At 39.9% G+C, this 16,163-nt stretch overlaps 1 protein-coding gene across 6 annotated transcripts in view; it reads right to left on the bottom strand.

Annotated features, from left to right (window-relative positions):
* NIN (ninein) overlaps positions 1-16,163 on the bottom strand; it is a 119,106-nt gene that overhangs the window by 28,859 nt on the left and 74,084 nt on the right. For 5 of the 6 annotated variants that reach the window (XM_066278450.1, XM_066278451.1, XM_066278452.1 and 2 more), the window contains 6 exons: positions 8,937-9,058; positions 6,863-7,368; positions 3,922-6,066; positions 2,517-2,642; positions 2,341-2,410; positions 968-1,183 (listed from right to left, as the gene is read on the bottom strand). In XM_066278450.1, coding sequence (XP_066134547.1) covers positions 968-1,183; positions 2,341-2,410; positions 2,517-2,642; positions 3,922-6,066; positions 6,863-7,368; positions 8,937-9,058 — 3,185 coding nt within the window. The remainder of the gene's footprint in view (positions 1-967; positions 1,184-2,340; positions 2,411-2,516; positions 2,643-3,921; positions 6,067-6,862; positions 7,369-8,936; positions 9,059-16,163) is intronic. The other variant, XM_066278455.1, reaches the window with a different exon arrangement.

Raw genomic sequence — 16,163 nt, 5'->3', positions numbered from 1 at the left:
TGTTGCGACCAGAGCCACTCTAGCGCCTGAGGCAGAGGCCACAGAGCCATCCCCAGCGCCCGGGCCATTTTTGCTCCAATGGAGCCTTGGCTGCGGGAGGGGAAGAGAGACAGAGAGGAAAGCGCGGCGGAGGGGTGGAGAAGCAAATGGGCGCTTCTCCTGTGTGCCCTGGCCAGGAATCAAACCCGGGTCCTCCGCACGCTAGGCCGACGCTCTACCGCTGAGCCAACCGGCCAGGGCCCACACTTTCCTCTTAAATGGCAATGAACATGATTACTAAGGTAGTTTTTGCAGGTTTCTTCACTGTGACGTTAATTATGTTTCTCTTGGGGGACATACTTTGAGGCTAGGCAAACTGTATTTTTCCTTAAACCTTTGCTTATAAATTTTAGTGTCTATTAGTGCATTTTGTCTACAACGATTAATACTCTGGTTTTGCTTGATAATGAATTTCTGTCTCCTTCTTTCTACACTTATTAATTGCAATTCTACTATAAGGAAGATGGTGTTTATCCTCCCTTTATTTACTTATTCAGCTTTTTATATAGGTATGGACCTGTAGATAGTTATTTTATCCTGCATTTAGAACTACAATTATTTTATGTTATGTTCTGATTCTTTATTTTGTGGGTGGAATTACTCCACCTTTGGCTATCTTTTTTTGAGCACTTTTTTTTTTTCTGGTACCATAAAATATTCCGGCTTATCTTGAATTTTCCTTGTCCCAGACTTGGAATCAATCGTTTTTTTCCAAGGAGCGCTGGTTCCTTTTATAGGAGAAAGATGTTCAGAAACCAAGATCTAGGCACCCCATCCATACACTCACAGCTATACTTCTGTCTATTTATATGGTGCTACCTCACTGTTTCAATTATTAATACTTTCTGTACAAGAAATTTAATACAAGCATCTCTTTTATTTCTTGGGATTCCCTCCAACAAGGCTGTATGGTGGCTGCAAATCAGACCTGCGCTTTGCAGTGTTCCAGTTCCTCCTTCAGACTGGACTTTTCTTCTTCCCATTCCTCTGCCGCGCTGTATCCTGGCTCCTTCTCCTTCTGGCATAGCACTTCTGCCAGGCGTTGATTGAGTTCTTGCAAGTCTTTCTGACTTTGAGAGTTCTTTTGGCTAAGTTCCATATTCTCCAAATCCAACTGTTGGTTTTTGGTTTTTAACTCTGAAATCTAATTAAAATGGAAATAAGTTTTAAAAACTAGTTACCCTACTTCTGCTAAAAAAAACAGATTAGAGACTAATGGTTCTTTTCCTCGCTATGTAAAGTTACACACACATAATATCAGCAATAATCAAGAATGATTGTTGCACATTCAGTCAATGCAGAAGTGTATGGGGAAGCGGCAGCCACTTCGCCCAATCCCCCTCCACATGTAGCCATTGTTCATAGCTGGACATTATGTATCTATCCCTCCAGATTGTTTTGTATGCATACAGAAGACCCACAGACACATATTTTTTTTCTTTCTTGTAACAAAGATTGGAATCATTTCAGATGTTTGGACAGCCTGTTTTTCCACATACCGTATCTTACAGACTCTTGTCTCCCAAGTCAGTGCATGCAGAAACCACCACACACTGTATTTTCTCTAAATATTTTTTTATTTATTGATTTTTAGAGAGGGGAGAGAGAGAGAGAGAGAGAGAGAGAGAAGGGGGAGGAGCAGGAAGCATCAACTCCCATATGTGCCTTGACCAGGCAAGCCCAAGGTTTCGAACCAGCGACCTCAGTGTTCCAGGTCGACGCTTTATCCCACTGCGCCACCACAGGTCAGGCCCACATACTGTATTTTTTAGTGACTATCGGTTATCCATGGATCAAGACATTGTATAATGCACTGAATATTAATTATGAAAAAACAAAACAATCTTTTGGGAAATTCATCTACACATGGTAGCATTTTGGATTTAGGATCATTTTATTTTTTTAGAGATGGGGCTGCTGGGTTAGAAGGCAGACATATACGTTACTATACTGCTCACAAAAATGAGGGAATATTTAAAAATGAATATGAAGCAATAAAATATCCCCTAATTTTTGTGAACAGTATATTTTTATAGAGATCCCTAAAATGTCTTCCTCATAATAGTGCTACCAACTTACAATCCTATCAACAAGATATGAGCTTATATTAAGCACTCAAAATCAAGAAATAATAATATTTTATCCACAAAAAATAGAAACCTAGTTTAGAGTTAGCATGAGGTGAACTGCCATTTTGAAACTAGATTTACAACCTTACTACCACTAGCTACATGTTATTCCCATAGCATGCCCTGTAAGTTTGTAAATTTCAAATGAAAAAGAAAATTAATATCTCCTTACCTGTTTCTTTAAATTTTCAACCATCTTCTGAATTGTGGCTTTTTCCTGTTTTACAGTTTCTATATTTTGCCTAAAGGGACAATAAAAACATAACTAAGAGGCAAGCTTTAAAAGTTGAGGGAAAACAGCTTTAAACCCTGCAAAATGCCTTAAGAAAATTTAAGTATATGTCTTACCACATTTCTTCCTGAGATCCGTTTAATTTGTCCAATTGCAGGTTAGAAATGCTATCTTCTTCATTTAGAGTAGTAATTTCATTTCTCAAAATAGAATTTTCCTCTTGAAGCTTCTCAGATTCATATCTGAAGTACAGAGATTAAAAAAAAAAAGTAGTTACAACAAGGCAGTCATCTGGCATCTTTCGAAAATGCTTTCTAGTAATCTCCAATGAAACAAGTATTCCATGCCAGTTAAAATGAGAAGTCAAAATTAGTAGTCTCTGGATACTTAGGAATCAAGCTGTGACATACTGACTCATTCCTTATGGGAGGTAAGAATTTCACTTAAAGACACTAGGGAAGCGTGGCTAACACACTTCAGCATGGAGACAGAACTGAGGTGCAAGGCCCACTCTGGTTGCCGGTTTTCTCTGTGGCAAGCATGTTTTCAGCAAATAACTTCATTTATCTCAGTTTCAAGCCCTAGTTGCTTCAAATACCATATTACTGAGTTGTATTAGCTTTAGTTTTAGGCCCCAAGGTACCTAGCAAGAGAAAATTCACTACACGAATAAAAGGGCCACACTGAAATATATACATTAATGTTTACTTTGAGATTTTTTTTCATTTTATTATATTCTGATTTTTAGAACTGAACATCATTTGAAGTAAGAAGAGGAGAGACTACATCCTGAATTAAATTATTTTGTTTCACATCTTTAAGATATTTCAGACATGATGTATTATTTTACAAGGTTTTTAGAAACCAAATTTGCTAGAAGGCTATTACAATTATAAAGTCTAGTGAACAGTGGTTCAAGTAGTTTCGTTTTTGTCTTTCCTTTCAAGCATACTTATTAGAATCTGATAGCTCCTCAATAAAATATAATGTCCTGAGATAAATTTCTATTGTTTATAGAATATCGGCATGTACCTTCAAGTGGCATAAGGGAAAAACTATCAGCTACAAAACACATCTATCCTATATTAGTATAAGAAGAGAGTTGTCTACCGAGCAAGTTAATAATACACAAAAGACATTCATTTCCAGATAGCGTGTTGCATCAAAATGAGGAAAAGAACACTTAACAACAACAAATCTATCCGTCCAAATGCAGTGCTAGGGAAGAGTTAGACTTGACACACACTGACGATGCAGGTGGTTAAATAGCCAGCACTCTCCATTATGAACCTGCACACCCCAAATGAACAACACTGATTTCCTACAGAGGAAGGGAATGCCCCCTGGGCCAGGTTATTATTCTACTTGTTAATACGACACAGAAGCAGCAGGCAGTCTAAAAGTACTGCTCTCTTCTTGAAGACTACCAGGTTAGTTTCTCTAGGTACAGCAAGCAGCGGGAGTTAGACTGGGCGAGGTGCTCTGCGGCATCCCGGGAAGTTTGAAAGGTGCATACGTTACCTTAGAAGTTCAACTTTTTGCTGCATCTCACTGCACGTGATTTGCAAGTCCTGCATCATTGCCTTCAGCTCCTCCTCCTTGCCTCCTTGAGAAGGCACCTCTTTTTGCTTAACTAAATGAGTGACTCTCTCCCTCAACTTTCTAGTCAGCTCCTGCAGCTTTGTTTTCTCCAGTTCTAACTCTGCCAGCGTGGCCTGACGCTGAAAATGTCTGTCTTGAAGGCCGAGGGGAGTGGCGTTTTCCTCTAACATAACTTGGTTCTGTTCTCCGGGCTTTTCTCCACGTGTCCGGATTGTTCTACGGAGCCAGGCAATTTCATGTGCTTTTACTTTTTCCAGGATCTGTGTGTTCCCCCACTCGAGGCACTGGTTCTCCTGATAATGTTCTTCTATAATCTGGTGTACGTTCATCAGCTTGGGCGCACACCCTTCCAGGCTCTGGTTGAGTTCAAGTCCCTTTCCATCAGGGTCGCCGTCCAGGTTCTCCAGACGGGCCTCCCAGAGGGAGAAGCAGTCGCAGCGCAGCGCTGCTCTCCCCCGCAGCGACTCAATCCTGCCTCGCAGCCGCAAAACCAGGGCGTGCAGCTCCTCGTTTTCTCTTTTGACCTGATCGTAACTCTTTTCCAGGCTAAGGAATGTGTTGCTCACTTCTTCCACTTTCTTCAGCTCATCCCGTAGTCGGAGAACCTCCGAAGTGAGTTCTTTGTTGGTTTCTAGGGCCTCGTCGTAGTGCGTCTCCAACGCCCTCAGCTCATCCTGGAGACAGCCATTTTCTCTACTCGCGTCTTCGTACAACAATTTATACTTGAGAGAAGCCTCCGGAATTCTCTCAAGCACATTTAGTTTCTTTCTTAGGACGGAAACATCAAAAAGCAGGTCCTGTTTCTTCTCAGCAGCTCGATCGCAGTCTACGCGTAAGATCACTAGCTGTTCCTGAAGCTGACGAATCTGATTCTTCAGGTCCTGGGTCTCAGTCCTAGTCTCCTCACTGTTTTCAAGCTCGGAAAAACTCTCCATTGATGCTTCAGACTCCTCTATTTTGGCCTCCTGTCTCCGAGCAGAGCTCGTCCCTGTACTTTCCAGATCGCGGACTTCATCATCTTGCAGGTCGCTTTGGACATCCCGCCTGGTTATACCTGCTACTTGCTTCATTTGGTTTTGCAATAAAAATGGCTCTGTTTGTTCCACAGAATTTCCAAAAATTCCGGTAGTTGGCTCCTCCAAACAAGATGACATTACTGACCCTGGCTCTAATTTTTGCAGCCTCTGTTGCAGTCTAGAAATTTCAGTAGCCATTTTCACATTTTCTTTCACTGCTTGTTCATGAGCTCTCTGCAGGCTTAAGAGGACATCTCCATTCTCTTCCAACAGCTGCTCTCCTTGCTGGAGCAGGGACATGGCGCCACTTCCTTCTGTCTCCTCCCCTCCCGTTGCCTGGCAGCCATTTGGGAGCCTGGAGAGAGGAGATGCCATCTGCTGCATTTCTTTAATTTTATTCTGAAGCCGGGAGATTTCTGTGCTCATCTCGGCTCTGTCTTGATCTGCTTTCTCACAGGTCACTTTGTGGACACTCTCCAGGGCCAGCAGCTTGGCCATCATTTCTTGCCTCTCCTGGTCACGTTCCCTTTCTAGCCGTTCGAGCCGCTGGTTGGCCAGCTGCTCCGAGACGCCGGCCTGGCACAGGATCTGCTCGCGGTCCTGCAGCTCTCTTTCATGACTGCTTTTCAGCTCAAGTATCTGGCTGGACAGGAGGCTTTGTTGACGTTCGGACACGCTTCTTAGATCTTCCAGGTCTTTGAGTAGCTGCTCTCTCTCAACAACCATGCCATTCATGTGTTCTTTGTATGTTTTCTCCAGCATCTCTCTCTCCTGGGTCAAGGCCAGAGAAGTAGCTTTCTCTCTTTGGAGAGTCTCTTTAAGCTGCTCTTGGGCTTCAGCGCACTCCTGGGTGAGCTCGTCCTTCTCGAACTGCCACTGAGACCGCTCCTCGCGCTGCTGCTCCAGGAGCTCGGTCAGCTCCTGGCGGAGGTGCCTCTCCAGGCTTTGCAGAGCACTCTCGCACCTCTCAGTCACTTTCTGACAATCGGCCTGACACTGGGCTTCTATCTGACAGCTTCTTCTATTACACTCAGTTTCCATTTTTTCCCTAAATGTGGTCAACATACAGCATTACTAAAACTGCCATCAACTCCGGAAGCAAACAAACAACAAAAACAAAAACATTTCCCATGCTTAGAAAAAGCTGCCAAGCAAACAATTTAAATACGTTCTAAAAATCATTTCCACTTATCACTCTGGGATTCATTTATGCTGAGAAGGGATCTCTCCTTTCTGAGAGCCAAGACCAGCAGCCATAATTCATTTAAAAGACCCAGTACCTACTGCTCCCTGCATTTAGAAGGAAAATTTAGGAGAAATTCTTTGGCATACTCCTGGATATGTTTGTTTTGTGATTTTTTTAACCAAAAACTTTAACTGATATTTCATGGTAAATGATTGAATGCATTTACATTCCCCAAACTTGGGAAATATAAAAAGAAATTTTACTTGGAATTAAATATATATTGAAAGATAATCATAAAACCACACATATTAAATTCATTATGTTCTTGCCTCTTACTTCATGAAGTAGCAGTGAGGTCATCACAGTATAAAGAGCCAAAGCTCTCACCTGTTCCTGAGGTTTAATGTGAGTAAGGTAAGCACAAAGTAGCGTTTCATGACTCTGGAAGGAAGAATAACTTTGCTCAGAATCTAATTCAACCCAAAGGTAGGCTTGTGTCTGAGCAATGGCGAAGTAGGTTGCAAGACCAAAAAAAGAATCTAGTGAACCCAGGGGCTAGTATGACTTTTGATTTATTAAAGTTTCCTGAACTGACTGGAACTGCAGGTGCCCCGTATAGGCAGCACCCCAGGCTGCTCCGTTTCCCCCATTTTCTTACCTTCCCTCTTGAAGTTCCCTTTGGTGTTTTTCCAAGAGCTCTTTTCGCAACTCCTCTTTCTCAAGAGTGTGCTTCTCCACCAGGCTTGTCAGCTGCTCCTGGTGAAACTGCTCTAGTTCCTGACTCAAGGCCCTCACCTTCTCTTCCGTCCAGGCGCCATTTTGAAGAAGTCCCTCCCTCTCTCGGTTAAAGCTTTCCTCCGCCTGCTCCAGTCTTTGCTTGAGCTCCGTCTCATGTTCCAGCCTCAGCTGCTCCTGCAGGCGAGTCCTCTCCTCGTCCCACTGCACTTGCAGTTGTTTTTTCTCCTCCTCGTGCCTGCAGCTGGCCGTATGTTGTGCCTCCTGGAGCACCACTGCCTGGCCCTGAAGTTCTGTAATTTCGTGCTTAAGGTCACTTATTTGTTTTTCCAGGATGTGCATGTCACTCTCATACTTCTGCTTCATGTTCTCCTGCTTCTCCTCACAGGCGACCTTGGTTTCATCTAGCTGCTTCTCATAATGGTGCACCTAAAGTCGGAAGCAAAATCATACAATGTTATTCAACCCAAGGCCATGGCAATGTGATGGGGTAGAGCTATTTGTTTTTCCTGTGAGACATTCCTCAGTTTCTCCATTTTGTTTTAAAGTAACAATTCAAAACACATTAAGTAAGATATATTTAAATCGGGCACAGTTTTCTTCCCCCCCCCCCTTTTTTTTAACATAGTTGAATTCTGCTCATTTCTGAACAATTCTTATGAAAACTGACTAGACTTTCACATAGATACCATTTGTCTTCCCAGAGATCCTTTCCAACTGCAAACTTAGGGGCTTAACATAATTAAATTCATATATTTATTGAATACTTATCAGGCACTCTGTAAGCCTCATGGGGACACATATTTGGCTTAAGAAGACACAGTCCTGCCATTAAGAAGACCCCAGTCTAGACATGGTTTTGAAAAATACAAACAAGTATACTACAAGGTAGAATAAAAAAATATGAAGGTATAGAAAAAAAAAACAACTATAGCTTGACCAGGCAGTGGCGCAGTGGATAGAGCATCAGCTTCAGATGATAGAACCCATGTTCAAAACCCCAAGGTTGTCAGCTTGAGCACAGGCTCATTCACTTGAGCACTGGGTTGCCAGCTTGATTGTAGTATCATAGACATGACCCCATGGTCTCTGGCTTGAGCCCAAAGGTCACTGGCTTGAGCAAAGGATCACTGGCTCAGCTGGAGCTCCCCAGTCAAGGCACATATAAGAAAGCAATCAATGAACAACTAAGGCACCACAACTAAGAGTTGATGCTACTCATCTCTCTCCCTTCCTGTCTATCTGCCCCCCTCTCTCTAGCTCTCTCTTTAAAAAAAAAGAAAAAGGAAAAAAGGAAGGAAGGAGGGAGGGAAGGAAGGAAGGAAGGAAGGAAGGGAGGGAGTGAGTGAGGGAAAGCTACAATGTAACCAGGGGACTCAAAGGAGGAAAAAAATCACATTTGGTAGTTGAACTCAGGAATGGGTGCATGCAGGAGGTCACATTTTACGTAAATTCTGAAATTTACGTAAGTAGATTTTCAAGAAACAAACAAATAACATAGCATGTGATAGCATGAGCAAAAGATCATAATCTGGTGAAAAACAGCAAACTACCTGTTTTGACTAGAGGATAAGATAGCTGAAAGGAATGACAAAGGAGAAAAATGAAAAATAAGTTGAAACAACAAGGTTAAGGAAGGGTTTTGGAGGTCAACATTTAGAACTTGTATCCCATTTAGGCGGTCATGTTATATCAAAGGGCTTTTTTTGGTTTTATCAAAATATTTTTTAGTAAGTTGGAAATACTGTAATGGTTTCAAGTTCTATGCTTGAGAGAAAACAAATATTTTACATTTTGAAGAAACTCTATGAGGAAAGGCCCCACTTTTAGCCTATGAAGCCAACCTGAGGAACTGAGTTCCTGGTAGCAACCAAGACACAAGAGAAAATATATAGAAAGTGCTGCTCTATGAGAACAAAGAACTGAGAATGCCCTACATGCAAAAGCTTGTCAGAACTCAAAGAAATTAGAGAACAGGACTGATAAGAAGCACTTACTTTATCTTCAAGCTCCAGTCTTAGGCGACACAAGTCTCTGTGATGATGCTCTTTCATCTGTTCGATGACCAGCTCTGCCTCAATGCTCATATTCAGTGGATTGCATTCTTCAGAACCAAGCCCTGAAAATATATGCAATCTGTTGACACTGATCTTTCAATAACACAACTGGCATCTGAGGAGGGACATCCATTTAATAAAGGAATAGTTTTAGCCTAGATTACCACAGATGAGATCTACTCAGAAAAGTAGAAACCACGAGAAGTCTCTTCTGTTTTGATCATTAGGGAAAACAAGAAAAAAATGAAGGTGAACAGATTCTGTCATGTATAGATAGTGAACCAAACCTTACAGAATCCATCTTTTGGAACAGTAGATGGGGGAGCAGATGTGGAAATTGTTGCTTCAATGTGCTCGCCTCCTAACGAAAATGCTGTGGATTGAAGTAGTTTGGTCAAATCAACCAGCCTTCTTTTCATCCAACAAATACTAAGTAACATCTTGGAGATCCAAGATGGCAGTGGAGTAGATCGAAGTTACACTCACCTCCTCCCAGGACCAAACTGAAATTAAAACTAAAATATAGAACAATCAACCTGAATAACCAACTGAAGACTAGCTGAACAGAAGAACCCAAGGATTTACAGAAGAAGCCACATCAAGATTGATAAGAAGAAGACAACAACCACAACCAGAGGAACATAGATAAAAGAATAAAATGTCAATAAACACATACCTATTAATAATCACTTTAAATGTAAATGACTTAAATGCTCCAATCAAAGGACATAGGGTAGCTGAATGGATAAGAAAACAAGACCGATATATATGCTGTCTAAAAGAGACTCATCTCAGAATGAAAGATGTTGGAAGCCGATCTACAACTGCTGGCTAACAAGGTCACAGCAGGAGAAGATCCACAACTGCTGGCTGACAAGGTCACAGCAGAAGAAGATCCACAACTGCTGGCTGACAAGGTCACAGCAGAAGAAGATCCACAACTGCTGGCTGACAAGGACACAGCAGAAGAAGATCAAAAACTGCTGATTGACAAAGTCACAGCAGAGAAGACCAATGGCTGCTAGTTGACAAAGTCACCACAGTGAAGACCAATGGTTGCTGGTTGACAAAGTCACCGCAGTGAAGACCAATGGCTGCTGGTTGACAAAGTCACTGCAGAGAAAAGGCACAATGATACTTCCCCCTTTGACCTTTTGAATTAATTTGGCCTTATATTCCCCCTTTTTCCGGGTGTGTGCTATCATTTATGGCACAGGGATAATAGTACCATGCTTTCCCTGTAGATTCGTAGTAATTTCTTTGGAAATGAGACAGAGGGTGTGAGTTCCACAGAAAAGCCTGTAAGCCCCTTTGCCTGGGCTCATAGATATAAGAGGCTGGCTATGATATCCCTCGAAAAGGGTTAAGTTTGTAGGAGAATTCCTTCTTATTAATCATATTAGAATAAATAGACTGTGACTTATGAATAGGTAGGAAACAGTAACTATACACAGAAGCACCTTTCAGCCTTCACTTAATTAATTACTTTACCTCCCTAGCCTTTTTATGTGGTAAAGAAACTTTCCTTTCTTCTTGCATACCTGACCTGCAGGTGGTGGAACACTCTGAGAAAAATAAAGTTAGAACTTAACTAGTGTATGAATATAGTAGATAAATAAAATTTGACTAGACAATAGAATCTTAGGTAAGGTAGAGTTATAAATCAGTACTGATCTTTTAGAAGTTTGTACCAATATTGTAATTGCTATTCAAGTTATTGTATAAGTGTACTTTGAATGACTTACCACCTGATTTATAGCTTATAGAAATGAATTAACTGTTGCCTAGAAATATGTAACCATAGTGAAACAAAAACAATTATTAATCAATGTATTCAGAATATCATGTGATTGTAACTTAGTATGTGTGTATAAAAATAAAGCTAGACCAGCATTTGGCAGAGATGCCTGGCAGTAAATGCTAAAGAGAGAAAAAAGAATTCAGCTCTCTCACTCGATTCGTGCCGACGGCGTCTCTTCCTGTGGGACCCCTGGATTCTCCCCAGGGCTTGACCCCGGCAGAAAGATACACACAGACTAAAAGTAAAGGGATGGAAAAGATATTTCATGCAAATAGAAATGCAAGAAAGAAGCTGGGGTATCAATACCTACCTTGACAAAACAGACTTTAAAACAAAGGCTATATAGTAAGAGACAAAGAAGGATACTACATAATGATAAAGGGAACACTCTAACAAGAGGGTATAACCCTTGTAAACACTTATATACCCAATGTAGGAGCACCTAAATATATAAAGCAAATCTCGATAAACATAAAGGGAGAGATTGACAATAATACAGTCATAGTGGGGGATTTTTATACCCCACTGACATCAATGGGTAGATCTTTCAAACAGAAAATCAAGAAGGAAACAGCAGCCTTAAATGTTACACACTAGATTGAATAGATATAATTGATATTATCATAGCATTTCACCCCAAAGCAGCAGAACATAAATTCTTTTCAAGTGCATATAGAATATTTGCTAGAAAAAAAAAAACATGTTTGGACACAAAACAAGTCTCAATAAATTTAAGTAGACTGAAATCATATCAAGCATCTTCTTGGACTACAATGGTATGAAACTAGAAATCAATCACAAGAAAAAAACTGAAAAACACACAAAAACAAGGAGCTTAAATAATGTTACTCAATAATGAATGGGCTAACAATGAGATCAAGAAATAAATCAAAAGATTATCTTGAAGTAAATGAAAATAAGGACAAAACAACCTAAAATCAATGGGACACAGTGAAACGTAGTCCTAAATGGGAAATTCATATCATTACAAATTTTTTGAACCTACCTCAAGAAACAAGAAAAATCTCAAATAAACAACCTAACTTTACACTTAAAGGAATTTGAAAAAGAACAAATAAAACCCAAAGTTAGTGCAAGGAAATAATAATGATCAAAACAAAAATAAACAAAATAGAGTCTAAAAAATCAAAACAAAAGATAAATGAAACCAAGAGCTTGTTCTCTGAAAAAATAAACAAGGTTGAAAAACCACTTTAATCAGACTCTTCAAGAAAAAAAGAGGCCTTGTCCAGTTGGCTCAGTGGTAGAGCATTGGCCTGGCATGTGGATGTCCTGAGTTCAATTCCCAGTCAGGGCACACAGAAGAAGCACCCATCTGCTTCTCCACCCTTCCCCCTTTCTCTTTTTTTTTTTCTCTCTCTCTCTTTCTTCCCCTCCTGCAGCCATAGCTCAATTGGAGTGAGCTGGCCCCAGGTGCTGAGGATGACTCCAGGGCCTCTGCCTCAGGTGCTAAGAAGAGCTTGGTTGCTGAGCAGTGGAGGAATGCCCCAGATGGGCAGTGCATCACCCTCTAGTGGGTTTGCCTGGTGGATCCCAGTTAGGGTGCATGTGGGAGTCTGTCTCTGCTTCCCCTCCTCTCACTGAAAAATAAAATAAAATAAAAAAAGGAAAAGAAAAAAAGAGGACCCAAATAAATAAAATTAGAAATAAAAGAGAAAAAATAACAATGGACACCAAGAAATACAAAAGATTGTAAGAAAATACACTGTTCACAAAAATTAGGGGATCAGGGGCTATGCAGATACTCCAGTACTTTCCGTCTTTTGTATAGTGCATTTTCACCAATGAAATAAAAGTTGGTTTTGCATCTCAGTTGCATAATAGAATAACTTTATATTTGACTTGTCGTTTGCTTTTCTGATGTTCTTGTTTAATAAAAAAAAAATCAAATGCTTTTTTTATTGCTTCATATTCATTTGAAATATCCCCTAATTTTTGTGAGCAGTATATTATGAACTATATGCCAACAAATTGAACAATCTGGATGAAATGAATAAATTCCTAGAAACATAAAATCTTCCAAAATTGAATCAGTAAGAATTCGAGAATTTGAATGGAGAGATTACAACTAGTAAAATTGAAAAAGTAATAAAAAAAACTCCCAAAAAACAAAAGTTCTGGACTGGATGGCTTCACAGATGAATTTTACCAGACACTCAAAGAAGAAACAACACTTATCCATCTCAAACTATTCCAAAAAATTTAAGAGGAGGGATGACTCCCAAGCTCACTTTATGAGGCTAGCATTACACTAATTCCAAAACCAGATACAGTCACTACAATGAAAATAAATTATAGGCCAATATTCCTGATGAACATAGATGCTAAAATCCTCAACAAAGTATTAGTAAACTAGACCAAGCAATACATAAAAAAAATCATACATTATGATCAAGTGGGATTTATTTTAGGAATGCAAGGCTAGTATAATATCTACACAAATTAATAAATGTAATACACCACAAAAACAAAATGAAAGATAAATACCACATGATCCAATGAAAGGATGCAGAAGAAGCATTTGATAAAATCCAACACCCATTTATGATAAAAAACTCTCATTAAAGTGGGACTAGAGGGAACATCACTCAACATAATAAAAGCCATATATGACAAACCCACAGCCAACATCATACTCAATGGGCAAAAACTACAAAGTGTTTCCTTCAAGATAGGAACAAGAAAGGGATGTCCACTATCACTGCTCTTATTCAATATAATACTAGAAGTCCTAGCCATAGCAATCAGGCAAAAAGAAGAAATAAAAGTCATCTAAATTAAAAAGGAAGAAGTAAAATGTTTTTATTTACAGATGACATGATACAGTATATGGAGAACCCTAAAGATTCCACCAGAAAACTACTAGAACAGACAAATGAATTCAGTAAAAGTAGGAGGATACAAAATAAATATCCAGAAATAAGTTGCATTTTTATATACCAATAATAAACTATCAGAAAGGGAAACTAAGAAAACAATCCCATTCACAATCACTTCAAAAAGAATAAAATACAAAGAAATAAATTTAACGAAGCATGTAAAAAACCTGTACTTGGAAAATTATAAGTCACTGAAGAAAGAAATTGAAGAAGATGCAGATAAGTGAAGCCTATATTATGCTCATGGATAGGAAGAATTAACATCAGTAAAATGTCCATACTATCCAAAGCAATCTATAGATTCAATGCAACTCCTATCAAGATACCAGTGATGTATTTCACAGCACTAGAACAAATATTTCAAAAATTTATATGAAACTACAAAAGACCCTAATAGCCACAATAAATATTGAGAAAGAAGAACAAAGTAGGAGGAATCATGCTACCTGACATCAGACTGTACTACAAGGCCACTGTAATCAAAACAGCATGATACTGGCAGAAAACCAGACGTATAGATCAATGGAACAGAATAGAGAGCCCAGAAATAAAACTATGCCTCTGTGGTAGATTAATATTTAACATAGGAGGCAAGCACATACAATGGGGTAAGGATAGTCTATTCAATAAATGGTATAAGGAAAACTGGACAGATTCATGCAAAAAAAGAAAGAAAGAAAAATAGATCACCTTCTTACACCACATACAGAATAAATTCAAAATGGATTAAAGACTTAAATGTTAGACTCAAAACCATAAATATCCTAGAATAAAACATTATCAGTAAAACCTTGACATTTCTCATCGCAATATTTTTCCTGATATATCCTCTCAGGCAAGGGAAACAAAAGAAAAAAATAAACAAATGGAACAACATCAAACTAAAAAGCTTTGCATAGCAAAGGAAACCATGAATAAAATGAAAAGAAAACCCACTGAATGGGAGAACATATTCGCCATGATCCACCTGGTAAGGGGTTAATATAAAAAATTTATAAAGAACTTATACAACTCAACACCAAAAAGACAATCTAATTAAAAAATGGGCATAGAACCTGAATAAACACTTCTCCAAAGAGGACATACAGTTGGCCAATAGACTTATGAAAAGATGCTCAATGTCACTAACCATCAGAGAAATGCAAATCAAAACCATAAGATATCACCTCACCCCTGTCAGAATGACTACCATCAATGAATCAATAAACAAATGTTAGCGAGGATGTGGAAAAAAAGGAACCCTTGTGTACTGTTGGTGGGAATGCAGACTGGTGCAGCTCCTGTGGAAAACAGTATGGCATTTCCTCAAAAAATTAAAAATGGAACTGCTTTGACCCAGCAATTCCACTTCTGGGAATTTATCTTAAGAAACCTAATTCAAAAGAATACATGCACTCCTATATTCACTGCAGCGTTATTTATAGCAACCAAGATCTAGAAGCAGCCCAAGTGCCCATCGATAGGTGAGTAGATAAAAAAAGCTGTGGTACGTTTACACAATAGAATACTAGTCAACTGTAAAAAAGAAGGAAATCTTATTTTCTGTGACACCATGGATGGATCTGGAGAGCATTATGCTAAGTGAAATAAGCCACTCAGAAAGACAAGTACCATACGATTTCACTCATATGTGGACTCTAACGACCAAAATAGATAAACAAACAAAATACAGTGTGACCGTAAAGTCATGGTGCACTTTTGACCAATCACAGGAAAGCAACAAAAGACGATAGAAATGTGAAATCTGCACCAAATAAAAGGAAAACTCTCCCAGTTTCACACCTATTCAGTGCAGTTCGATGTGGGCTCACGCACAGATTTTTTAGGGCTCCTTAGGTAGCTATGCCATATAGCCTCTACAGACTCATCACTGACTGATGGCCTACCAGAACGGGGTTTCTCCACCAAACTACCGGTTTCCTTCAACTGCTTATCCCACCGAGTAATGTTATTCCTATGTGGTGGCACTTCGTTATAAACGCGCCGATATTCACATTGTACTTTGGTCACGGATTCGAATTTAGCGAGCCACAGAACACACTGAACTTTCCTCTGTACCATCCACATCTCGACTGGCATGGCCGTGGGCTGCTCCGCTGTATACATGGTGTTACGTCACCATCTGCGCATGCACACATGCTGCCACATCATCCTACAGAAACTGGGAGGGTTTTCCTTTTATTTGGTGATTTCACATTTCTATCGTCTTCTGTTGCTTTCCTGTGACCAGTCAAAAGTGCACCATGACTTTACGGACACACTGTAGAAACAGATGCATAGATACACAAAACAGACTTAACAACTGTCATAGGGAAAGGGGGCTGGAGGTTTGGGTAAAAAGGTAAAGGAATTGGCCCTGGCCGGTTGGCTCAGCGGTAGAGCGTCGGCCTAGCGTGCGGAGGACCCGGGTTCGATTCCCGGCCAGGGCACACAGGAGAAGCGCCCATTTGCTTCTCCACCCCTCCG

This window comes from Saccopteryx bilineata, chromosome 4 (assembly GCF_036850765.1).
Source record: "Saccopteryx bilineata isolate mSacBil1 chromosome 4, mSacBil1_pri_phased_curated, whole genome shotgun sequence".
Taxonomy (NCBI): domain Eukaryota; kingdom Metazoa; phylum Chordata; class Mammalia; order Chiroptera; family Emballonuridae; genus Saccopteryx; species Saccopteryx bilineata.
Note: the sequence above shows the minus strand (reverse complement) of the source record. Positions and strands in the feature narration are given on the sequence as shown.